Consider the following 27,876-nt stretch of genomic DNA (forward strand, 5'->3'; position numbering starts at 1 on the left):
TGATTTTGTGAGGAAACAAACGTGTGTGTGTGTAGTTTAATTGACCCCGCCACCGTGTGACTTGTCTTTTTGGTGGCTTTGCCTTATTGAATATCACGGTGGCGTATGAACGAATGGGTTATAGAGCAAACAACGCAATTATCAGAACATAGGTTATAATATGGCTTTTTTCACTGGCTTGGCTTCCTCAGTCATTTTACCCAGGTAATGTTACTGGTTCTTTATCAGTCATCTGGCCAACTCATTGATCCTGTTTGTAGTATACCCCTCTGGTCTTGACTTACGCAATGCTTATCATATTCAAGACTCAGGAGAGGTAGCCTAATCCCAGATCAGTTTGTGCTGTTTAGCCAACCCCCTATGGTCTTGTTAGGTATACAGCACAACAGATCTGGAACCAGGCTACAGCAGAAAAAAAAAATGGGGGACTTGTTTCTCAGTGGGGAGACAATTTATTTTTTAGAATGAACAAGGTAACAATTATAAACCAACCCTAAACAAAAGAAAAATATACATGTGACTTTGCGAGTAAATATCTGCGTTGGCGTCCCAAAAAAATCCCAAAGTTCTACTTCCAGAGTTTCTTAATGGACATGTTCTTCTCGCTGTCCTTCTGCATCACCTGGAAAGACACAAAGGATAGGGGTCATTAGCCAGTGATCATTTACCTTATAGGGAGACATACTCACCCCATCATCCCAGACACACTCCAATTCACATACTGCCAACAACAGATCCACAAATAACAATCCCTATAGCACTCCAAACTTCCCTTTGCCTACTTGGACAAAAGGAACACTACATGAGAATTCTGTTCATTGACTACAGCTCAGCGTTCAACACCATGATGCCCTGCAAGCTCATCACTAAGCTAAGAACTCTGGGACCTGATGGGACTCAGGCAGTGCGGTGCCAGGACAACGACCTATCCCTCACCGTCGGCAAGACAACGGGACTGATCGTAGACTACAGGAAACGGAGAGCTAAGCATGCCCGCATTCACGTCGTCAGGGCTGTAATGGAGCAGGTCGAGAGCTTCAAGTTCCTCATTTCCACATCACTAATGATCATGGTCCAAACATCCCAACACGGTCATGAAGAGGGCACGACAACGTCTCTCAGAAATACACAGCAGTTGGAACTAAAAATCTCACATTTGGACAGATTTCCACTGGTCTAATGTCAATTGCACATGTTTGTTGGGCAACGCCAGTTTCTTCTTATTGGTATCCTTTAGTATTGGGTTCTTTGCGGCATTTCGACCATGAAGGTCTGAGTCACACAGTCTTCTCTGAACAGTTGATGTTGAGATGTGTCCGTTACTTGAACTCTGAAGCATTTATTTCGGCTGCAATTTCTGAGGCAGGTAACTAATGAACTTCTCCTCTGCAGCAGAGGTAACTCTGGGTCTTCCATTCCTGTGGCAGTCCTCATGAGAGCCAGTTTCATCATAGCGTTTGATGGTTTATGCGACTGCAGTTGAAGAAACTTTCAAAGTTCTTTGAATGTTCCGTATTGACTGACCATGTCTTAAAGTAATGGACTGTTGTTCCGCTTTGCTTATTGTAGCTGTTCTAATATGGACTTGGTCTTTTATCAAATAGGGCTATCTTCTGTATACCACCCCTACAGTATCACAACAAAACTGATGCTCAAATGCTTTAAGAACAAAATAAATCCCAAATTAACTTAAGGCACAACTGTTAACTGAAACAAAATCCAGGTGGCTACCTCATGAACCTTGTTGAGTTTGCAAAGCTGTCATCATGGCAAAGGGTTGCTACTACGAAGAATCTCAAATCTACTTTAATTTGTTCAACACTTTTTTGGTTACTAAATGATTCCATGTGACATTTCATAGTTTTTGTCTACACTATAACTCCACAAAAAGAAAATAGTAAAAATAATAAAGAATATCCTTGAATGAGTAGGTGTCCAAACTTTTGACTGGTAATATATTCGGAATGTATTCAGACCGCTTGACTTTTCCCACATTTTGTTACGTTACAGCCTTATTCTAAAATGAATTAAATATTTTTCCCGAATCTACACAACAGCCGATAATGAAAGTGAAAACTGGTTTTATCTATTTTTTTGCAAAAATGATTATTATTTATAAATAAAATGTATAAAATCAATTATTTACATAAGTATTCAGAGCCTTTGCTAAAAGACTCGAAATTGAGCTCAGGTGCGTCCTGTTTCCATTGATCATCCTTGAGACGCTTGGAACCACCAAGGCTCTTCCTATAGCTGGCCGCCCAGCAGGGACTGGGAGACTAGCTAGGATCGAGGGGAAGATGAATGGAGCAAAGTACAGAGAGATCCATGATGAAAACCTGCTCCAGAGCACTCAGGATCTCAGAATGGGGCAAAGGATCACCTTCCAACAGGACAACGACCCTAAGCACACAGCAAAGACCACACAGGAGTGGTTTCGGGACAAGTTTCAATGACCTTGAGTGGCCCAGCAAAAACCCGGACTTGAACCTGATCGAACATCTCTGGAGAGACCTGAAATCCAACCTGACGGAGTTTGAGAGGATCTGCAGAAAAGAATGGAGAAACTCCACAAATACAGCTTTTCCAAGATTACAGCGTCTCCCCAAGAAGACTCAAGGCTGTAATCGCTGCAAAGGTGCCTCAAAGGGTATTACTACTTAGTGAAGGCGGAAGATTACAATACACTCAATTAATACTTGGTAGCATAGCCTTTAAAATAGTTTAACTTGGGTCAAGCGTTTCAGGTAGCCGTCCACAAGCTTCCCACAATAAGTTGGGTGATTTTTGGCTCATTCCTCCTGACAGAGCTGGTGTAACTGAGGTTTGTAGGCCTCCTTGCTCACACAATTTTTCAGTTCTGCCCACAACCTTTCTATAGGATTGAGGTCAGGGCTTTGTGATGGCCACTCCAATATCTTGACTTTGTTGTCCTTGAGCCATTTTGCCACAACTTTGGAAGTATGCTTGGGGTCATTGTTCATTTGGAAGACCTATTTGTGACCAAGCTTTAACTTCCTGACTGATGACTTGAGACGTTGCTTCAATATATCCACAATTTTCCTCATGATGCCATCTATTTTGTGAAGTGCACCAATCCCTCCTGCAGCAAAGCACCCTCACAACATGCTGCATCAAAAAAAGTATGATCTTTGTCCCCATGTGTAGTTGCAAACCGTAGTCTGGCTTTTTTAATGGCGGTTTTGGAACAGTGGCTTCTTCCTTGCCGAGCGGCCTTTCAGGTTGTTGATATAGGACTTGTTTTACTGTGGATATAGACACTTTTGTACCCGTTTCCTCCAGCATCTTGCTGTTGTTCTGGAATTGATTTGCACTTTTCGCACAATCTGTAGGAGACAGAACGCATCTCCTTCCTGAGCAGAATAACGGATGCGTGGTCCCATGGTGTTTATGCTTGTGTACTATTGTACATATGAATGTGGTACTGTCAGGCGTTTGGAAAATGCTCCCAAGGATGAACCAGACTTGGAGCTTCACACATGTTTATGAGGTCTTGGTTGATTTCTTTTGATTTTCCCATGATGTCAAGCAGAGGCACGGAGTTTGACGGTAGGCCTTGAAATACATCCACAGGTACACCTCCAATTGACTCAAATTATCTCAATTAGCCTATCAGAAGCTTCTAAAGCCATGAATTCATTTTCTGGCATTTTCCAAGCTGTTTGAAGGCACAGTCAACTTAGTGTATGTAAACTTCTGACCCACTGGAATTGTAATACAGTGAATTATAAGTGAAATAATCTGTCTGTAAACAATTTTTGGAAAAATTACTTGTGTCATGCACAAAGTAGATGTCCTAAACGACAGTTTGTGGAGTGGTTGAAAAACGAGTTAATGACTCCAACCTAAGTGCATGTAAACTTCCGACTTCAACTGTATGTAAATGTAATATTTCGGCTTATTATTTTTAATAACTTTGCAATATTTTCTAAAAACCTGTTTTTGCTATGTCATTATGGGGTAGAATAAAGGTTGTAACGTAACAGAATGAGGAATAAGACCAGGTTCGGAATACTTTCCCCGAATGCACTGTACATACACTACATGACCAAAATAATGTGGACACCTGCTCGCCAAACATCTCATTCCAAAATAATGGGCATTAAATAGGGGTTTGCTGCTATAACAGCCTCCACTCTACTGGGAAGGCTTTCCACTAGTAGTTGGAGAATTGCTGTGGGGACTTGCTTCGATTCAGTCACAAGAGCAGTAGTGAGGTCGGGCACAGATGTTGGGCGATTAGGCTTGGCTCACAGTTGTCATTCCAATTTATCCCAAAGGTGTTTGATGGAGTTGAGGTCAGGGCTCTGTGCAGGCCAGTCAAGTTCTTCCACACCAATTTCGACAAACCTTTTCTGTATGGACCTCGCTTTGGGCACGGGGGCATTGTGATGCTGGAACAGGAAAGGGCCTTGCCCAAACAGTTGCCAAAGTTGGAAGCACAGAATCATCTAGAATGTACATCTAGATCTCCCTTTACTGGAACTAAAGGGTCTAGCCTGAACCATGAAACAGTCCCAGAACATCATTCCTCCTCCACCAAATGTTAGTTGGCACTATGCATTGGGGGCAAGTAGCGTTCTTCTGACATCCGCCAAACACATTCGTTAGTCGGACTGCCTGATAGTTAAGCGTGATACATTACTCCAGAGAACGCGTTTCCACTGCTCCAAAGCGAAATGGCAGTGAGCTTTACAATCACTCCAGCTGACACTTGGCATTGCACATGGTGATCTTGAGCTGTTGTGCGGCTGCTCGGCCATGGAAACCAATTACATGAAACTCCTGACGAATAGTTCTTGTGCTGACCTTGCTTCCAGAGGCCGCTTGGAACTCAGTAGTGCAAATTCAGGACAGACGATTTTTACGTGATTCAGCACTAGGCGGTCCCGTTCTGTGCGCTTGTGTGGCCTACCTCTTCGCACATAATTTTGTATATATTGTGTGCCTAACTCAATTACCCCTTACCACATCGACTCGGTACTATTAACCCTTGTACATAGCAAAGTGTATCTATTACTTATATAACACGTTTTAATTTATTATTATTTCTCAATTTTCTTTCTCTTTGCATTGTTGGGAAAGGCCCATAAGTAAGCATGTGACAAATAACATTTCATTTTATTATCAGTGATAAGCAAAACTAAACAAATCAAGGGGAAAAGGATTTGACTGTCCATCTTAATGACAAGGTAGATGTAAGTTTGTCTGACCCAAATCTGTTTGAGCTGTGTATAGTCAACTACTATATAGTTGTCATGTCAGTTTTGGCATGACAATGACCACAGTAGTTGGAAATACACACAGATCTGAGAACAGTGTCATGATGTTGGCCTGGGGGTAGGTTTATGACAGTCATAAATGCATCTTCCCCCTTTTTCCTCCCTCTACCTTAATGATGTTACATTTGCAAAACTCTTGGTTAACAGAGATTCTGGGAACATCAGAAGGTGGGGGGAAATGAACTATACACTCTGGTAATCCGACCAATTGAACATTTGCGGTGGTAATGAATATGATGTCAGTTTGGTTGTCATCTGAGACATTCTCATCAATGATAAGATGACAAACTCTACAGTGGAAAGTATAAACAGAGTTATCGGATTCACATGGAATTGTTGTTCAATTTAAATGTTTGAATATGAAATTATTTGTGATGGGATGAAATGTGATTTTAGCTTCTAAATCATGAGATTTGGGTTTTCATAAGGTAGGGCTCTGCTCAATCAATGGCCCGCCCCTGTGAAGGGACATGGGCTATAAAACTTTTCAAACACTCTCCTCTCCCTTCCTATATAAAAGCCTTGACAATATAACCTCCTGTTCCGAGGACAATGGTCCGATGTCAGAATGGTTCAGATAATAACTACAGAACAAAGCCAACATCAGTATGAGTGATAAGTGATACCTCCTAGCCGCTGAGTTAGCAACAGCCGCTGCAAACGAGGATTAGGAAGGAACAGACAGAGTATCCCATCTACCACACAACGACGTTACTACAATGTATTCAATTTACCAGCAGAGACATTCTTCAAAGGACAAAGGACTCGGTTGGGCAACACTGCCTTCCATCTACCCCCAACCTACCGAAGCGCAGCTCAGAGTAAATATTTATTGCATTTCCTTTTCCAAATGGGTGGTAATTTAGAATGCATAAGATACTGTATTTACGATAGCCCAGCTTCGCCCTTCGTTCATCAGTCTTCCCACTCTAACTCAAACCCAGCCCCTTTTCTTTTGTGTAACCAGCTGTCTTATCTGTTCCGCCCGCTAGGGACCGTTTTCCTTTGACGTAATTTGTAATCAAGTTCATTATTTGTGTAATTCTGTGAGATTAGTTAGGTATTTAGTACATAAATAAACTCAATTTTGTATTGCTGATTAAACTTGTTAGCCAGGGTTTGTGCAGAATTTACAACTTTCAGATGAGACTGAATTAAGGTGACGATTAATATTGACTGCTATTGATGTAAAATATTACTAGGTCTTTAAGAGTTTATTCGGGAAGATAACAGCTCTATAAATATTATTTCGTGGTGCCCCGACTCTAGTTAATTACATTTACATGATTAGCTTAATCAGGTAATATTACAGAGAAACTATGTCATATCACTTAATCCGGCATAGCCAAAGACACAACAACTGTATAGATATAAGAATGTACACCTAATCTCTGATCAACACTAGTTAGTAATGATATGTTAGGAATGTGGGGATAAGAGGAATAATGTAAAACCAAGACAAACGGTCTCTTGGAGAGTGATGGACAGAGAGAGACAAACAGGACAGAAGACCAACCTTGGCAACAGCCATCTCAAAGTCCTCCTGGTTGACGTGGACTCTCCTCTCCCTGAGGGCGTACATCCCAGACTCTGTGCACACACCCTGAGACGTAAAGAGGGAACAGAAACACACATACAGATTTTACCATGGTGAAATAACACAATGACCCACAGTGACAAAGTCATTAAGACCCATAATAGTCGAACACTAAGGCACTCCAAAAACAGGGTCACAAATCCCTAGGCTAGGGGATGTTTCAAGATGGCTAACTTGACATATTCTGCCCTTGTGCATATGCAAGCCCTAATGTGGTGGGCCCCATTCTATAACTTGGGGAGTATCAAGTCAGTGGGTATTCTATTATAATATTCTAAATGTAAAACCCTGTGGGACGTGTCCATTACATTGAACTACACAAAATGTACACAAAATGTCAAATGGATTTTTGTTTTAGATTCCGTCTCTCACAGTTGAAGTGTACCTATGATAAAAATTAGACCTCTACATGCTTTAAAAGTAGGAAAACCTGCAAAATCAGCAGTGTATCAAATACTTGTTCTCCCCACTGTGTGTGTGTGTGTGTGTGTGTGTGTATATATATATATGCATTTAAAAAATATATTTATTTTATATTTGCTAAGCTCTGCTAAGTTCATTGTTGATCTTTGGTTGACAGCCATTTACGTCTTGCAATCAGTGGCGACACATTCAGGGCAGAACAAAAAAAGGCTTTCCTGTTAATGTTATTTTAGCATTAATGTGTAAATAATATATATAATTAAAGTCACATACAAATGTAGTCTCTTTTTTGTTTTATTGAGTAAGGGAGCTCCAAAATGCAGGTGTTTCAGCACAGCTCGGTGCTTTCTGGGGTGGTGGGGCAAGCCAGCAGAAAATACAGAGCGTTGCGCCGTGATTGGCTCATTGTTCTTTCACTCATGGGGACTTTACACCACTGCCAAGTGTAAGAGAAACATTTTATCCCTTTGAGTGCTGCCATAGAAGTGCCCATCCAAGAAGGCTCAAGGTCATTGGTCAGACAATGACGGAAAATCACGTTATATGTACGCAGCTTTGAATGGACTGATCATGTCAACATCATACTTTCACAATATTAGCTAATAGTCATGAATCAAGTTTACAATCTATTGGCAAATCCTTTTAAATTCTTGTCAAATTAAGAGAAATAATGGAGAAATTATAGATAAAACATATCGGTGCTCATTGGCCATAAACTTTTCACAACAAGTTGGAAATCGCAAGGTCAATGAATGGCTTGGAAGGAATCAGACCGTGCTTGTCTGGTCCCAAAGCTTGGATTAAGGGTCTCTTTTCCAAGTAAAAAATATTAAACTTTAGCCATGCTGTCAATGAAGCATGATTTGTGCCGCGGTCAAAACAACTTAACTCAGAGGACCGGAGTCCAAAATGTATCGTATGCTGCTTCATAAATGTAATATGCCAGGGAGATATGAATACTGTAGCTAAGAAAGTAATACCAAGTGTAGTAAGATCTTAATAGCCCATTTCCCTCACCTTAATAATTTGGTCTACTTACCCCTCTTAATTTCACCTACTGTTCTACTGTAGCCTATAACCCATTTTAAGGAAATGTAATCGAATATTCTAAGAGCTTTCAGTGTCTGCTGATATTCCCTTTAATTATCCTAGGGTTCTGACTTGGTGTACAGGGAGACCACCAAGAACGTTTTTCTGAATTCGGTCGCTGTACATTTCAAAGGGTGCTAAAACAAAGTTATTGACTAACTTTACCTCCGTCCTAGCTCGATCATAGTCTTAATTGAAATTACAGATGGCCTCCTTTTGTCCCCATATGCCTTAGCTTGTACATCTCAATTGTCATTAGAAATCAAATTTGTTTCCGCAAGTCAGCCATGTTATTTTTTTAAAGGCAGTAAATGAGGACTGCCAGACAAGGCGCCACTGATAGCCAGGCGAAGCAGTGGTAAGACGTTTGGACAGTTTTATGTAGGCCCTAACAGTTTATGGGCACCCTTTGTCACTCTTATAGTGCAACTAATGTATTGTTTAGTGTTGGTGACTTTGCTAGCTGGCATTACTTTTCTTTTGCCCCACCAAGACTTACATGCTAAATCACCACTGCTTGCAATAGATTTCCATCCGACGAGTTAAAACTAACACGGCCACTCAGGAACATTCAATGTTGTCTTGGTAAGCAACTCTAACGTATATTTGGCCTTTTAGGTTATTGTCCTGCTGAAAGGTGAATTTGGCTCCTCGTGTCTGGTGGAGAGTGGACAGGTTTTCCTCTGGGATATTGCCTGTGCCTAGCTCTTTCCATTTATTTTTATCCTAAATAGACTTCCTAGTCCTTGCCGATGATAAGTATACCCCTAACATGATGCAGCCACCACCAATCTTGAATATATGAATTGTACTCTGTCGTGTTTGATGTGCCCAAAACAAAACATTGTATTCGGGAGAAAGTCAGTTTCTTTGCCACAATTTTTGCAGCATTACTTTAGTGCTTTAGTGCAAACACGAGGCATGTTCTGGAATATTTTTATTCTGTACAAGTTTACATATTTTCACTGCCATTTGTTAGTATTGTGGAGTAATTACAATGTTGATGCATCCTCAGTAACCGGGCTATTAGGTTATTAAGCTAAAACCAAGACTCAAATGGTTGTGTATGAGAGGGCATGCCTTAGGCCTAACTTTAATTAAAGATAATTGCAAAAATCATAGGTCTACCCATTGTTAGCTTAACCTTTTTGGGATAGGGGGCATTTTCACTTTTGGATGAATAGCATGCCCAGAGTAAACTGCCTCCTAAGCGGTCCCATGCTAATATATGCATATTATTATTGGATAGAAAACTCTGAAGTTTCTAAAACTGTTTGAATGATGTCTGAGTATAATGGAACTCATATGGCAGGCAAATACCCGAGAAAAAAAATCCAACCAGGAAGTGGAAAAGTAGTTTTTCCAACTCAGCCCCCATTGAAGATACAGGGTGATATTAGTTATGTTGCACTTCCCAAGACTTCCACTAGATGTCAACAGTATTTAGAACCTGTTTTGAGGTTTATTCTCTAAAGGAGGGGGTCATAAGGGCTCTTTGAGTGAGTGGTCTGCCAGAGTGCCACAGGCTCGGTCTGGTGCGCTCACGTGAAAGGTAGATACGTTCCACTTCATTTGTACAGACAAAGGAATTGTCCGGTTGGAACATTAATTAAGTTATGTTAAAAACATCCTAAAGATTGACTCCATACTTAGTTTGGCATATTTCTACGGGCTGTAACGGAACTTTTTAACTTTTCATCCGACGTTTGGCGCGGCCTGAACGAGCTTTTGGATTTGTTTACCAAACGCCCTAATAAAATAAGATATTTGGACATAACTGATGGACATTCTCGAACATTTATGGTGGAACTGGGATTTCTGAGAGTGCATTCTGATGAAGATAATCAAAGGTAAGTGAATATTTAAAATGCTATTTGTGATTAATGTTGACTACCCAATATGACAGGCATCTTTTTGGCTGTTTTGGTGTCTAGTCTGTTCTCAGATTATTGCATGGTTTGCTTTCTCCATAAAGTTTTGAAATCTGACACAGCGGTTGCATTAAGGAGAAGTTTATCTAAAGTTCCATGTATAATAGTCATATCTTCAATGTTTATTATGAGTATTTCTGTAAATTGATGTGGCTCTCTGCACAATCACCACATGTTTTAGAACATAAAGTTTGTATTTATATAAAAAAATCTGAGTTATCAAACAAAACATACATGTATTGTGTAACATGAAGTCCTATGAGTGTCATCTGATGAAGATCAAATGTTAGTGATACATTTTCTCTTTCTACTTTTTGTGACTCCTCTCTTTGGCTGTAAAAATGGCTGTGTTTTCTGTGAGTTGGTGGTGACCTAAGATAATCATTTGTGGCGCTTTCGCTGTGAATCCTTTTTGAAATCAGACACTGTGGCTGGATTCACAAGATTTTATCTTTAAAATGGTGTAAAATACTTGTATGCTTGAGGAATTATAATTATGAGATTTGTTTTGAATTTGGCGCCCTGCACTTTCACTGGCTGTTGGGGGGGGGGGGGGGTAACATTGAAGAAAATAAAGCACTTGTGATTAAACAATGCATTCGTAAAGTATTCAGACGCCTTGACTTTTTCCAAAATGTTGTTAAGTTAGTTTTAAATCTAAAATTGATTCAATTGCCTTTTTTAGTCATCAATCTACGCAAAATACCCAATATAGTTTTTGGGGAAAAACACCAAATGAAATATAACATTTACATAAGTATTCAGACCCTTTATTCAGTACTACAGCCTCGAGTCTTTGGGTATGACGCTACAAGCTTGGCACACCTGTATTTGGAGAGTTTCTCCCATTCTTCTCTGCAGATCCTCTCAAGCTCCGTCAGGTTGGATGGGGAGCATCGTACACAGGTATTTTCAGGTCTTTCCTGAAATGTACGGTCAGGTTCAAGTCCTGGCTCTGGCCGGGCAACTCAAGGACATTCAGACACTTGTCCCGAAGCCACTCCTGTGTTGTCTTGGCTGTGTGCTTAGGGTCATCCTGTTGGAAGGTGAACCTTCATCCCAGTCTGAGGTCCTGAAGGCACTGGTACAGGTGTTCATCAAGGATCTCTGTACTTTGCTCCACTCATCTTCCCATCAATCCTGACCAGTCTACCAGTCTCACTGCTGAAAAACATCCCCACAGCATGGTGCTGCCACCATGCTTCACTGTAGAGATGGTGCCAGCTTTGCTCCAGACAAAGCCTGGCATTCAGGCCAAAGAGTTCAATATGGGTTTAATCAGACCAGGGAATCTTGTTTCTCATGGTCAGAGTCATTTAGGTGCCTTTTGGCAAACTCCAAGTGGGCTGTCATGTGCCTTTTATTGAGGAGTGGCTTCAGTCTGTCCATTACCATGAAGGCCTGATTGGTGGAGGGCTGCAGAGATATTTGTCCTTCTGGAAGGTTATCCCATCTCGACAGAGGAACTCTGGAGCTCGGTCAGAGTGACCATCGGGTACTTGGTCACCTCCCTGACCAAGGCCCTTCTCCCCCGATTGTTTAATTTGGGTCGGGCAGCAAGCTTAAGGAAGAGTCTTGGTGGTTCCAAACTTCTGAATGAAAAAGGAAACCGCACATGGCTCTTGATAGTATCACTGATCTTTAATAACCTTACTACGTATCGTCCTCACGGCCTTAGTCAGTTCCTTTTTCATTCATCTTGTTCAACTGTTGCCATACACCTGCAAAAAGTTTGCTCGGATGTGCGAGTGCCTTTTGAATTTTGGTTCCAAACTTCTTCCATTGTGGAGGCCATTGTGTTCTTGGGGACCTTTAAAGCTGCAGAAATGTTTTGGTGCTCTCCACCAGATCTGTTCCTCGACACAATCCAGTCTCGGAGCGCTACGGTCAATTCCTTTGACCTCATGGCTTGATTTTTGCTCTGGCCTGCACTGTCAACTGGGGGACATAGACAGGTGTGTGCCTTTCCAAATCAAGTGGACTCCAATCAAGTTGTAGAAACATCAAGGTTGATCAATGGAAACAGGATGCACCTGAGCTCAATTTAGAATATTATAGCTAAGGGGCTGAATACTTATGTAAATAGGGTATCTATTTTCAATAAATGTGCAAACATTTTAATTTTCATTTTTATAAATGTTCGCTTTTTTATGAGGTATTGTGTGTAGATTGATGAGGAAATTTTACTTTAATCCATTTTAGAATAAGGCTGGAATGTAAACAAAAAATTGAAAAAGACAAAGGGTCTGAATACTTTCAAAGCCATTCATGTACTGTAACATGAATGGCCTTGAGCGCAAAATGCAGGTGTAAAATGCAGTTTATTTCTGTAAATGCGGCACCGTTTATGCATGTAATAACAGGCTTCATTGGCGCAGGGATTGCGCGAGGGGTCTCAAGTTTCAAATCACTCCTTTTTGGGGGTTAACAGGCTAAAAAGTGAGAACCACAGCTCTAAGGGGTAGAGGCTAAAAGACTTCCCTACTAGCCCTCATACTCTGAACCCCATTCCAAAGTGTCTCAGACCTGTGGTAGCCTTCATATGGTTAGGCACATTCCAAACCGTGTCTCTTAGTCTCTCACCTTAACCTCTGCCCCGGAGGCTCCTGGCATCAGCTCTGCAATCTTCCTTAGGTTAATACCACGCGTCAGGTTCATCTTCCTTGAGTGGATCTTCAGGATGTCCAAACGAGCCTGAGGAGCAGAAATAAAATGGGACGACGCCAGAATTACGACACTGTAGCAGCAAGCTGCTCACATGAAAAGGAACGAGTGTCAACGCAAATACACATTTCAGAGCTTGAGGAGAGAGTGAGGATGCTGGACTAGACTCAATGGTATAAATCCTTTATTTAAAAATAATAAATAAAAAACTGTGGCAGAATACAGCACTTTGTATTTCTGATGAAACTAATGGGGCCGGAAAATGCAAGGGATCTCACTATAAGATATATGTTATGTATTGTGATTAGATACGGATTTTGCGATTCAATGTACCAAACATATTGCTCACAATATGTCTACTGCAGAGGTACAAGAGCCATGAAGAAATGAGTTTTGAACAGTAATGGAAGTAAAATAGCTGAAAACAAATTGGCTCCTGATTTAAATAAAGATGGAGAACAACCATGAAGGACAAATACTGGCGTTTCGGTGCAGGTACAGCCAACTAGAGTAAAAATAATATTGCACTATTTTCAAAACCATAAGATATCTTAAATTATATCCTGATATGTAACTATCGATTTTTTTTACCAATGAGCAAAGAATCTGCGTTATATCACACGCCATTTAAAGGTAATTTCTGATTGACACGACATATGCAGCGTTTACCTTCGAGGTTCACAAACATTCCCTTTAAAAAAGGTGCATAGCTGACAAGCATGATCGGATAGAATCCTGGCCAAAGGCAGATTTTTACTAGTTGTATATTATTCATATTATCATAATATTCGAGGGGCTAAAATAAATAATAGCTGGAACAGTACTGACCTCTTCATTGGGAGGGGGGAACTCTATTTTCCTGTCGATGCGGCCGGGCCGAAGCAGGGCAGAGTCCAGGATGTCAATACGGTTGGTGGCCATGATGACCTGAGAAAGCACAAACACAATAAACACACAGTATTAGTCCTTTTGGTCTTATTCAGCCTTTTCCATATAGGCTTCTTTGGTTTGCACGTTTCTATATGTTAGCCTGTTAAGCTAACCCTATGTGATCACCTTTAAAAACATGTTCAATACATTACTTCACATAAAGGGGAGAAAATATATATTGCAGTGTTAGAAAAGTAGGTTGTAAATTGCAAGAACATTGGACAGAAAGGGTTTAGGGAATTAACAAGCCTGAACACAGAAATGATTCCCAGCGACTCTAGACCAAAAATGTGTTCTATAAATAGAACAGAATTAGACAAAAAAAAAATACTAGTTAGTTCAATCACAATGACTGATTACTACAGTCGAGTAGCCATGCATTTACAATTGTGCAAGTTTGTGAATTTTGTTTAGAGGTTCTCTCTAGAAATGGAAACCTTTGAAATCCAGGTACATAGTGAAAACAATAGTTAGCAATGTAACTGGCTAGCAGTCAATGTGGACTTGGGCATCATTCAAAGCAGCAGAAAAAGAGAGACAAGTATGAGATGTGATGAGTATTGTACCAGAGTGATGAGTTCTAAACTTGAAATATTGTTAATTATCAGGTATCCTATTGGAATATTGAGTACCAGTCTAGTTTCTACACCAGAAGTTAATGGTCATCTGTAGGTGGAATGTATTGAGTAAAGGAAAGGCAATCACGTGGCAGGCACTGATAAGGGTTTAGAGACATGGTTTACTTTTGGCAGCGATTGCAGCCTAGAGTCTTCTTGGGTATGAGGCTACAAGATTAGCACACCTGTATTTGGGGAGTTTCTTCCATTCTTCTCTGCAGATCCTCTCAAGCTCTGTCAGGTTGGATAGGGAGCGTCGTTGCACAGCTATTTTCAGCTCTCCAGAGATGCTCGATCGGGTTCAAGTCGTGGCTCTGGCCGGGCCACTCAAGGACATTCAGAGACTTGTTCCAAAGCCACTCCTGCGATGTCTTGGCTCTGTGCTTCGGGTTGTTATCCTGATGGAGAGTGAACCATCGCACCAGTCAGAGGCCTTGAGCGCTCTGGAGCAGGTTTTCATCAAGGATCTCTGTACTTTTCTCCGTTCATCTTTGCCTCGATCCTGACTAAAGAAAATCCCTATGGTGCCAGATTTTCTTCAGACGTGAGGCTTGGCATTCAGGCCAAAGAGTTCAATCTTGATTTAATCAGAACAAAGAATCGTGTTTCTCATGGTTGGAGTCCTTTAGGTGTCGCTTGGTAAACTCCAAGCAGGCGGTCATGTGCCTTCCATCTGGTCACCATACTGCAGAGATGGCTGTCCTTCTGGGAGGTTCTCCCACCTCCGCAGAGGAACTCTGGAGCCATGTCAGTGATCAAGGCAATTGTCCCCCAATTAAGCAGTTTGGCTGGGTGGAAAGCTCTAGAAAGAGTCTTGGTGGTTCTGAACTTCTTCCATTTAAGAATGGAGGCCACTGTGTTCTTGGGAACCTTCAATGCTACAGAAATGTTTTGTTACCCATTCCCAGATCTGTGTCTCGACTGACAGTTCCTTCGACATCATGACTTGATTTTTGCTCTGACATGCAACTGCGGGACCTTTTATAGACAGGTGTGTGCATTTCCAAATCATGTCCAATCAATTGAATTGACCACAGTTGGACTCCAATGAAGTAGTAGAAACATCAAGGATGATCAATGGAAACAGGACACATCTGAGCTCAATTTCAAGTCTAATAGCAAAGGGTCTGAATACTTATGTAAATAAGGCAGATGTTTTTATTTTGAATGCATTAGAAACATTTCTAAAAACCCTGTTTTCACTGTCATTATGGGTATTGTGTGCAAATTTATTAAATAAAAACATTTCCTCATCAATGTTAGATTAAGGCTGTAACAAAACGTAGAAAAAGTTTAGGGGTCTGTATAGATTTGTAACATTTGAGATTACAAACATTTGAATTTGTATCCAAAATGTATGGAATTTCAATAAAAATCTATATAAATTAGTGAAATATTTATCCTAAAATCTAAGAGCAGCTTCATTTAAATTCTTCAGGAACCAACGAGAAGTACTGCCTCAGTAGTGTAGCTCCTCCAGGCATGAGGTTGACTACTGTGAAGGGCGCAAGCCTATCCCTTGGGAAATGTTGCTAGTTGACCAGGCAACAGTGTGAAAGAAGGTAGAGCTTTGCTGCACTTCCTCTCAGGAGTCTCTTCCCTCTTCACTTGCTCCTGTTAACAAAAGCACCACTGGGTCCTCCAGCCTATTGCAGCGTGGAGAGGGTGAAGTCAACCCCACTGTTGCGCCACTGGTCTGCCAGGTCAAAATACACCAGTGACAAGCAAGTTCGGCCCGCTGCCACCGTGAGGCCCAGTGTGGAGACCAGGTCAAATTAGTCAAAAGTTAACACCTACTCATTATAGGGTTTTTCTTTATATTACCATTTTCTACATTGTATATCAGTGACGAAATCAAAACATATTGAATCATGTAACCAAAAAAAAGTGTTGAATCTAAATATATTTTAGATTATTCAAAGTAGCCACCCTTTGCCTTGAATTGTGGTGCAAAGCTGTCATCAAGGCAAAGGGTGGCTATATGAAGAATCTCAAATATATTTGAACTTTTTTGGTTACTACATGATTCCATGTGTTATTTCATAGTTCTACAATATAGAAAATAGTGCAAATAGACCCTTGAATGAGTGAGTGTCCAAACTTTTGACTGGTACTGTACATATACGGTCCACCCCCACCCTCCAGCGCCCTAGAGAGGGAGCCCGCAGACTGGTCCCGAGGCGCAGGATCAAGTAGCGCCTGTGGGAGGAGCTATGGTGCCCTGTCTTTACCAGCAACCAGCTGGCTGACAGTGTCTCACGCTCAACGTATCTGCCCCAGATAGATGTGGACATCAGTTTGGAGCCAGTGTGTGCGTCAGCAGCCCCGGAAGAGGTAAAAACACTGAGTGCTCAACATGGACACAATTGCTTAGTCATTAAAATATTCCTTTTGAAAACGTTAAGTAATTTTGTTTAAACTATACCAAAGAGTTTCTAAAGACAGAGTTCCAACATCACGATACTTCCGGGAACACTTCACAAAGCAGACAGACCAGACCTGGGTTTGGGAAAAATCAATGAGAATTATTTCTAAGTTGTTAAATTTCTTGATTTCTAAAGGCACAACCTAAATTCGAGCCAACGTCTTAAGTAGCTGAACATGTTATTTATTACTCCAACCTCTTCAAAAGTATGGTTGGGCGGTATCCAGATTTCAATACCTTCATACCGTGCATGGGCCATCCCAGGATATACAGCTATTACCGGTAGTGCACAAGGGGTGCTATTTTTAAAAGACAAAAAAAGTCACAAAACTAACAGGTACACAACATGACCAAAAGTATGTGGACATCTGCTGGTCAAACATCTCATTCCAAAATCATGGGCATTAATATAGAGTTGGTCCAGCTTTACTGCTATAACAGCCTCCACTCTTCTGGGAAGTCTTTCCACTAGATGTTGGAACATTGCTGCAGGGACTTGCTTCCATTCGGCCACAAGAGCATTGGTGAGCTCAGGCCCCGATGTTGGGAGATTAGGCTTGGCTTGCAGTCGGCGTTCCAATTCATCCCAAGGTGTTCGATGGGGAAACAGGTAAGGAAGGGCCTTCCCCAAACTGTTGCCACAAAGTTGAAAGCACAGAATAGTCTAAAATGCTGTAGCATTAAGATTTCCAGTGATGATGAAAAACAGCCCCAGACCATCGTCCTTCCTCCAAATTTTTCAGTGTGCACTATGCATTTAGGCAGATAATGTTCTCCTGGCATCCGACAAACACATATTTATCCATCGGAATGCCAAATGGTGAAATGTGATTAATCACCCCCAGAGAACGCTTTTCCACAGCTCCAGAGTCCAAAGGCGGCGAGCTTTACACCACTCCATCCGATGCTTGGCATTGCGCATGATGATCTTAGGCTTATGTGCGGCTGCTCGGCCATGGAAACCCATTTCATGAAGCTCACAACGAACAGTTCTTGTGCTGACGTTGCAGGTCTAGCAGGGCAGAAATTTTATGAACTGACTAGTTGGAAAGGTGGCATCCTATGACAGTTGCCACATTGAATGTTTGTCTACGGAGATTCCATGGCGGGGTGCTCGATTTTATACACCTGTCAACAATGTGTGGCCGAAATAGCCAAATCCACTAATTTGAAGGTATGGCCACATACTTCTGTATATATAGCGTACTAAGGAATTCTCAGAAGATGCCAGGTAAACGCTAATGAGCGCATGCAAACATTTACTACTATGACAGACAACCCAGCTCATAACGTTATACAAGTATCACAAAACGCAGTTTGCAGCACACACTTAATTCAGGAGGAGATTGTCTCTGCTGCTGTTACCCCCCCACTGTGGGTTGGAGCGAGCGGTCGCATCGGCACTTCACTCCGCAGGTAGTATAACTTTTTCATTACATTTCATTATAGCACAACGGTTTGATTTGTCTAATCTTAGCAATTTCTTCTTAGCTAGCTACATAGCTGTCTTTGTGTCAAAGATAATTGCGTAATTATCGTATTTCGCCGTCCTAACGTAGTCTTCACTGCTCTGCCCAGCAGCTAGCCAGCTAGCCAACGTCCACTGATTAGCTGCACTGGAGAAACTACACTCAACTGAAAGACTTGATTAGTGTAGTGTTAGCTAGCTACATAGCTACATAGCTGTCTTTGCTGTCTTCATATCCAAGATAATTGTGTAGTTTAGTGTGTAGTCTTAGAGTGATTATCTTAATTTACAGAGGTTAGCTAGCCAGCTATTTGTCGTCCTTTGTCGTCCTTAACGTAGGAGACTCTGCTAGCTAGCCAACAGCTAGCCAACAGCTAGCCAACAGCTAGCCAACAGCTAGCCAACAGCTAGCCAACAGCTAGCCAACGTCTTCTGAATAGAACTCAACAACCCGGTCGCATTCACAGGTAGTATCACATTTTCATTTCATTTCATTACAGTACAACGGTTTGATTTGTTTGATCGTAGCTAGCTACTTAGCCGTCTTTGTATCAAAGATAACTGTGTAGTCTAGAGCGATTTTCTAGGTTAGCTAGCCAGCTATTGTCGTTCTTTTAACGCAACGCAACGTAAACAACACTGCTAGCTAGCCAGCTAGCCCCCGAATAGCAGCACTGTCGAAACTATTACACTCAACGGAACGACTTGATTAGTGTAGTGTCAACAACGCACCCACTGCCAGCTAGCCTACTTCAGCAGTACTGTATCATTTTAATCATTTTAGTCAATAAGATTCTTGCTACGTAAGCTTAAATTTCTGAACATTCGAGACGTGTAGTCCACTTGTCATTCCAATCTCCTTTGCATTAGCGTAGCCTCTTCTGTAGCCTGTCAACTATGTGTCTGTCTATCCCTGTTCTCTCCTCTCTGCACAGACCATACAAACGCTCCACACCGCGTGGTGTCCCAGCGCGCACGACCCACGTGGAGTTCCAGGTCTCCGGTAGCCTCTGGAACTGCCGATCTGCGGCCAACAAGGCAGAGTTCATCTCAGCCTATGCCTCCCTCCAGTCCCTCGACTTCTTGGCACTGACGGAAACATGGATCACCACAGACAACACTGCTACTCCTACTGCTCTCTCTTCGTCCGCCCACGTGTTCTCGCACACCCCGAGAGCTTCTGGTCAGCGGGGTGGTGGCACCGGGATCCTCATCTCTCCCAAGTGGTCATTCTCTCTTTCTCCCCTTACCCATCTGTCTATCGCCTCCTTTGAATTCCATGCTGTCACAGTTACCAGCCCTTTCAAGCTTAACATCCTTATCATTTATCGCCCTCCAGGTTCCCTCGGAGAGTTCATCAATGAGCTTGATGCCTTGATAAGCTCCTTTCCTGAGGACGGCTCACCTCTCACAGTTCTGGGCGACTTTAACCTCCCCACGTCTACCTTTGACTCATTCCTCTCTGCCTCCTTTCCACTCCTCTCCTCTTTTGACCTCACCCTCTCACCTTCCCCCCTACTCACAAGGCAGGCAATACGCTCGACCTCATCTTTAATAGATGCTGTTCTTCCACTAACCTCATTGCAACTCCCCTCCAAGTCTCCGACCACTACCTTGCTCCGCACTGCTAAAGCTAACTCTCTCTCCTCTGCTCTCATCCTTCTAGATCTATCGGCTGCCTTCGATACTGTGAACCATCAGATCCTCCTCTCCACCCTCTCCGAGTTGGGCATCTCCGGCGCGGCCCACGCTTGGATTGCGTCCTGCCTGACAGGTCGCTCCTACCAGGTGGCGTTGCGAGAATCTGTCTCCTCACCACGCGCTCTCACCACTGGTGTCCCCCAGGGCTCTGTTCTAGGCCCTCTCCTATTCTCGCTATACACCAAGTCACTTGGCTCTGTCATAACCTCACATGGTCTCTCCTATCATTGCTATGCAGACGACACACAATTAATCTTCTCCTTTCCCCCTTCTGATGACCAGGTGGCGAATCGCATCTCTGCATGTCTGGCAGACATATCAGTGTGGATGACGGATCACCACCTCAAGTTGAACCTCGGCAAGACGGAGCTGCTCTTCCTCCCGGGGAAGGACTGCCCGTTCCATGATCTCGCCATCACGGTTGACAACTCCATTGTGTCCTCCTCCCAGAGAGCTAAGAACCTTGGCGTGATCCTGGACAACACCCTGTCGTTCTCAACTAACATCAAGGCGGTGGCCCGTTCCTGTAGGTTCAGGCTCTACAACATTCGCAGAGTACGACCCTGTCTCACACAGGAAGCGGCGCAGGTCCTAATCCAGGCACTTGTCATCTCCCGTCTGGATTACTGCAACTCGCTGTTGGCTGGGCTCCCTGCCTGTGCCATTAAACCCCTTCAACTCATCCAGACCGCCGCAGCCCGTGTGGTGTTCAACCTTCCCAAGTTCTCTCACGTCACCCCGCTCCTCCGTTCTCTCCACTGGCTTCCAGTTGAAGCTCGCATCCGCTACAAGACCATGGTGCTTGCCTACGGAGCTGTGAGGGGAACGGCACCTCAGTACCTCCAGGCTCTGATCAGGCCCTACACCCAAACAAGGGCACTGCGTTCATCCACCTCTGGCCTGCTCGCCTCACTACCACTGAGGAAGTACAGCTCCCGCTCAGCCCAGTCAAAACTGTTCGCTGCTCTGGCCCCCCAATGGTGGAACAAACTCCCTCACGACGCCAGGACAGCGGAGTCAATCACCACCTTCCGGAGACACCTGAAACCCCACCTCTTTAAGGAATACCTAGGATAGGATAAGTAATCCCTCTCACCCCCCCTTAAAGATTTAGATGCACTATTGTAAAGTGACTGTTCCACTGGATGTCATAAGGTGAATGCACCAATTTGTAAGTCGCTCTGGATAAGAGCATCTGCTAAATGACTTAAATGTAAATGTAAGATGCTTGATCTTGCAAGCCACTTAGCTAATATTGGCATCTAAGACTTAGATGGTTAAATTAATAGTTCTAAGATATATTGCTGGCAAACAGTGAAGTTCATACTAGTGTATCACCTTGATCACCTCACTTAAGTTTCACTGCCGAGCAAACTCACCTCACAAAGCTCCTATTTTGCTTTTTGTGCTTCTTTGTAAACACAAACACATGGCTGGCTCAAACCTCTTAAGAAAATATATATAGTACCGGTAAGCTTCATAATGAAAAATGATCTAGCGGGAGAAATGATGAACGCGATCTGCTTTTATTACCTAGTGCACAAGTTTATTATTTTAAAAAGTACTATTACTCAAAGCTCACAAAAACATAACTTGAATAATACCTAAACCAGAATAATAACCATAATAATAACTCAATTCTAACAAGTGCATTGCAAACATTTTGTACAGCTTCTTTACTCTACTTTTATTTTTTTTTCACACCAATATACTGCAACTTTGCACAGCCATTGAAGAGGAGTGGGACAACATTCCACAATCAACTGTGGAAGGAGATGTGAAGGAGATGTGTCACGCTGCATGAGGCAAATGGTCACACCATACCGACTGGTTTTCTGATCTACGCCTCTACCTTCAGGTATCTGTGACCAGATGCATATCTGTATTCCCAGTCATGTGAAATCCATAGATTAGGGCCTAATTTATTTATTTCAATTGACTGATTTCCTTACGCTAACTGTCCCTCAGTATATTTTTGTTCAGTTTATGTCGCACAGTTCGGGCCTGATTGAATTTATTCCTAGAGAGAACCATGCAATAAGTAGTAAGTGGCACTACCATGACGATAACATGTCCACAACATACAGTATGTGACATCACGCTCTGAACTGATATTCTATTTGTAGGACGCAAATTTGATATGAGAAAAATACACCATTATTCATCGGCGGGTGGTAATGTTAGCTTGCCAACTTAAACGCTAACGTCAGCTAGCTAGTTAGCAAACGTTAATAACGGGGTGTGTAATAATTTGCACTACTGAAACATAGATGCAACTACAATGTGCTTCTGATCAACTATAACCGAAGCGTTACTTCGAACACAGGTTGCTTATCTCAAATTACCTTGCAAATGACCATGTCAGGAACAAAGATTGTTACGTGGAGCGTGTGATGACACAGCCGCCAGAGAAGGTAACGTTAGTGATCACACAGGGAGAAGATTCTTTGTGCCCCTCTTATATAGCTCATTGGCTGATAGGGGTATGGCCATACCCCTATTCTGAAATCAACGCGGCGAATATAGCCGAAAAAGTACGAGTTTGCATCCCTGTATACTACTCTTACTATTTTATTTCTTAGAGAGATTAAATATATTCTTTATCTGCATTTATTGCTCATTTCTATATAATCACCGTCATGTAAATAAATACTGGTTCTGTCTGTTTATAGCATCACAGAGAACATGCAAATACAGATTGATAGGTTGCAGAGGGTTATTGGGTGGGAGGACAGTGAGTAGAGGACAAGAGTAGAATGTGTGATTAGAAAGAAAGTGTTGTCAGACAGTACCAACAGGAGAATGACAGAAATCAATCAGCGGAAAGAAGCGGTGTCAAGTGTTAGAGCAGAGGAATAGCATACACATTAAGTAAAGGTGCAGAGAGGGTGTGGTGTTGTATAGAGTGATAGTGTTATTGTAGATTAGGCCACATTATAAAGCATTAGACGACAGTGGTGTATCTGTGTGTATGTACGTGTAACCCACTTTGATGTTCTTGGTGGCCTCGAAGCCATCTAGCTGGTTCAGCAGCTCCAGCATGGTCCTCTGCACCTCGCTGTCGCCCCCGCTGCCCCCCTCCAGACGTGAGGAGCCGATCGAGTCAATCTCGTCCATGAAGATGATAGAGGGCATGCTCACGGGCCATGACGAACAGCTCGCGCACCATACGGGCACCTGGGATGGGGAAGACAAAGCAGCGTTATAGTCAGCAGTGTGATGTAAGTGAAAAACAAATAACAGCTTCCATTTCACCAATTGCATGGTGAGAAACATTTAGCCTACTATCACTCAGTGCTCCATGAAAATGGACTGAAATGGGCTTAAACGTGCTGGAGCTGGCTAAACAGCAGCTATTTGGAGAACAGAAGCAGCAAAATCTCCCTGACATACGGAATAACGAGACACTTGGGAACCCCGTCGAATGGTTACCAAAATGGCTGACTGATCGTTGATGACTCACCCTCCCCAATAAACTTCTGCACCAGCTCCGAGCCAGAAACCCTGATAAAGGTGCAGTCGGTGTGGTGGGCCACGGCTCTGGCCAGCAGGGTCTTCCCTGTGCCTGGGGGTCCGTACAGCAGCACGCCCTGGTGGTGAGACACACAAGGGAGGCTAGACATCCCAAAACATGACAGAGTGCACCTCAAATGTCATGATGTATTTTAGTATAATTGTGCTAGAATTAGCTGGTGTCACTTTTTTCTGTTCCTTCTGGGAATCAAGACTGCTGAGGTTAGTATGTGATAAATGCTGTGGGGCATTGACAGAACAAGACCTTAGGACAACCCCAACACGGTATAAAAAGTCTGAAAAAAATTGATTTTGGGAGTGTTGTGTCCTTTAAGACAGTACAAGGTCAACTCAAATGCAAAAAGCAATTGAGTTTACCTTCAAAGCTCATAGTGCGTACTGGGTAACATATACAGTTGATATGACCTGTGAATTAACCAATAAAGGGCTTTTCCCTTTTGGGCCACCCACCTTGGGCTGTGCAATGCCGAGAGCCTCGAAGAGCTCTGGGTGCTTGACTGGCAGCTCGATCACTTCCTTGATCTCCTTGATCTGCTTGTCCAGGCCACCAATCATCTCATAGGTGGAGTCAGGTACCTTCTCCACCATCATGAGTGAGACCAGCGGGTCCACCTTGTTGGGCAGGATCTTATGCAGGGTGTAGCTGTCGTTGCGCAGCGCCACACGGCAATTTGGAGTCACCTGGTAGGAATGGTCAGCGGGGTAAATCAGTGTGATATACAGTCCTGAATCATGAGGAAGTTTGTTGCATTTATTCTTAATTTCAGTTGTGTTTCCAAGTATTTTCTTTCTGTCCAGCCACCTGAATTGGATGGGGATATTTGTTTTTCAACTGAATTTTGTTCCCTTAACACTCAAACCAATTTGACAAAAACAAATATTATAGTTCAATTATTGGTTGTGTGTTACTAATCTGTACGTACACAGATGTACATGTACCTTTATACATATAAACATTAAGTTCTCATCACATTGGGGTCAAATATCAACGTGTCCATACTTACATCATTGATGTCAATGTTCTTATCCACATCCACCACAAATTTCCCCTCTGGATGGACCTGGAGACAATTAAGTAGGTACAGTAGTAGACTGTTAGTGTCATCTAGATGCAGCTACAGCATACCACCGTAAAAATTTGTTACATCTACATTTCAGCAACACAAGGCTACTCTACCTTGACCAGCACTTTCTTTTTGTCCATGGCCCTCACCACCTCTCCAACATATGAACCTTGCTCCTGTAGCAACTGCAGCTCCTCACGAAGGAGACGCACTAGGGACAAAGCAAATAGATTTGAACAATGACTGCCAATTCATAAAGTGCACGTTTTGTTTGAGTACAATCAATTTACTTAGTCCGAGAACATTTCCATTTTATAAGCCACACATTACTGCTACAGTTAAGTACTAGCTAGTTACACTGTTTGAAGTTCAGCTGTTCTTTTTTTTTTATTAAAAAGTGCTGGATAGCTAACAATCATTCCTACCTTTTGCATTGAGCTCATTTCTCTGAGCTTGTAGACGTCTGAGATTCTGACTTTTGTCATTCACTGTCAACTGGAAGCAGAAAGACCAGATACTTGTTTTTATCTTGACAAAGGATATTAGCAGTGTCACAATGGTGTCAAGACAACGTGTAGTTAAGTCAATTTAATGAAAATCTGTGTTTGCTTACCTGTAACTCTTCTATTTTAGACAGGTAGTATTGCCGGAGACCAGAACCACCTTTACTGTCCTCCATCTCCATCTGCAAAACAGACATGCATTAACAGTGAGATCTTTGTCGTCAAGTAAACAACGTAGCCAGCTAACGTTAGCTTGCTGGCTAATTAGCTAACATCATGGTGGCTAACGTTGTAGCTAGCTGTACAGGCCTAATTATATAGCAAAACCCGAAACTAATCTAACATTTTCCAAATACTCCTCTTGGAAATATAGCCAGCAAAATATTTACTACAGTTAACTGACATGGTTAATACACGCAGCTAACGTCAGCTAGCTACAAAACGTAAAGTATTTAAAATTACCTTTACTAAAGAAGCGAACACGTTATGCGTAATAGCTCATTAGCAATACTTTTGTTAATTTTACTTAACTTATGCTGAGTTATTTACAGCCACAAATATAAGGAATGTTACTGAAGCAAACGATCAATTAGATTAGCTAATGTTAGCTAGCTTTCTAGCTTGCTAAAAGTAGATAACGTTAGCTAGCTAGTTTACAATGAGACAGCAAACCGTCAGGATTCTCTATTTTGACAAGTGTTTTGGTCTCTTCAAAACGGTTACATCAACTTCCGACAAGTACCAACTTCACAGAACACATTATTAAGTGTCTCTATTCAATGTCGTATCTACAACATTCCCACAAGTGTGAACAAATCACAATAAGGACAACAAAAAAAAATCACTTACATGATGGTCCATTCCGTCCAGCGCCATCTTAAAACTCTAAACTTCCGGTGGACGAAAGCGTCCTTCCGAAATACAAATCTCTTCTTCAGTAAATGTTTTACAATTAAAATTGGAGCCTACTGCCACCTGCTGTACTGGGGGTGTAGTACAGTCAAACACTAAACTGAAATTAAGGTAATAATACTAAAAGCAAGTTTATGATCTTCTGTCATTTTTGCAAATACCATAACTATTTTGAGAAGTTGTGCCAGGCAAAATGTTGAAGACTGTAAAATCAATTTGCATAGTCCTTGGAGTGGGCCTGATGTACCATATTAGCTATATCAATACCGTGCAATTTACATTCACTGAGTGTACAAAACATTAGGAACACCTGCTCTTTCCATGACAGACTAATCAGGTCAATCCAGGTGAAGGCTATGATTCCCTTATTAACGTCACCTGTTAAATCTACTTCAATCAGTGTAGATGAAGGGGAAGAGACAGGTTAAAGAAGGAGTTGCAAGCCTTGAGACATATATTGTGTATGTGTGCCATTCAGAGGGTGAATTGGCAAGACAAAAATATTTCAGTGCCATTGAACGGCATATGGAGTGGGTGCCAGGCCGGTTTGAGTGTGTCAAGAACAGCAACACTGTTGGGTTTTGCACACGCAACAGTTCCCCGTGTATAATCAAGAATGGTCCACCACCCAAAGGACACCCAGCCAACTTGAAACAACTGTGGCAAGCATTCAAGTCAACAAGGGCCAATATCTCTGTGGAATGCTTTTAACACCTTGTAGAGTCCATGCCCTGACGAATTGAATTCTGAGGGCAAAAAGGTGTGCAACTCTGTACTAGGAAGGTTTTCCTAATGTTTGGTACACTCGGTGTGTATGATAAATAATGATTTAAGTTTTGAATGCATTTCAAAGAGACTGGTATGAGTATGTTCTTGGACTTTTAAGTTATAACAGATTGCCTTGTGTTTGAATAGACAAGTTTGTTCAAGCCAACTCCTAGCAGCACACAAGGACATACACGTGTAGTTAGTTTGGCCGTTATTGGAGAGTAATAAACAGGAAAGACCAGCCATACCGGTTTAAGCAGTCCTTTTCTGTAAACGGCAACAGGCTTCTTAACCAGCCTGAACACGAACACATTGGGCATGCACGAGGCCAGCTATTAAGCCTCCTCTGTATAGCTTAAAATATAGCCTGGTACCAGATCTGTTTGTGATGTATAACCAACACCTTTAATATATATATATATATATATATATATTTTTTTTTTTACAAACAAATCTGTATTTTGGATGTAAATGGCATGTTAAAGAAGTGTCCAGACACTTTTTTTTTGCAATTTCACATGTTTTTGAGAAACTTACACCAACCAACAATATACTTCCTCATCCTCGTTCAACAGTATGGGGGCTTGAATAAAAAAAAAAGCACTAAAAACACCCAAATACATCCTTTTAGAAACGGGAACACATGAAATTGTGTTATTCTGAACTTTATCGGCAAATCGCACAAAATGGAATTTAACGTTACGGATAAAGTTCGGAATGAGACAAATTCACATGTATAACATCTGAAAGACCTGCATCACTGTACTTTCCATTTCTAAAATGACTTTCGTTAGTGTTTTATTTGAGCACTCATACAGCAGAATGAGAAAGTAAATCACTGGTTGGGGGAAGTTTAGTCAAATCAAGTGAACTAGCAACAAACAAAACAAAAACAATGTTTGGGTACTTCTACAACATGCCATTCACATCAAAAATTCCAATTTAGT

The 27,876-nt window shown here is 42.0% G+C and overlaps 1 protein-coding gene across 1 annotated transcript; it reads right to left on the bottom strand.

The window, feature by feature from the left end:
• Positions 1-432: 432 nt before the first annotated feature.
• Positions 433-26,180, bottom strand: LOC124048469 (26S proteasome regulatory subunit 8-like). The gene is given in 13 exon segments (XM_046369304.1): positions 433-622; positions 6,820-6,906; positions 12,927-13,037; positions 13,836-13,934; positions 23,137-23,281; positions 23,283-23,325; positions 23,612-23,738; positions 24,133-24,363; positions 24,687-24,743; positions 24,860-24,957; positions 25,172-25,241; positions 25,360-25,431; positions 26,099-26,180. Coding segments are annotated over 13 exon segments (1,221 nt in total). The 5' UTR covers positions 26,126-26,180; the 3' UTR covers positions 433-568.
• Positions 26,181-27,876: the final 1,696 nt, after the last annotated feature.

This window comes from Oncorhynchus gorbuscha, linkage group LG11, assembly GCF_021184085.1.
Source record: "Oncorhynchus gorbuscha isolate QuinsamMale2020 ecotype Even-year linkage group LG11, OgorEven_v1.0, whole genome shotgun sequence".
NCBI classification, from domain to species: Eukaryota; Metazoa; Chordata; class Actinopteri; order Salmoniformes; family Salmonidae; genus Oncorhynchus; species Oncorhynchus gorbuscha.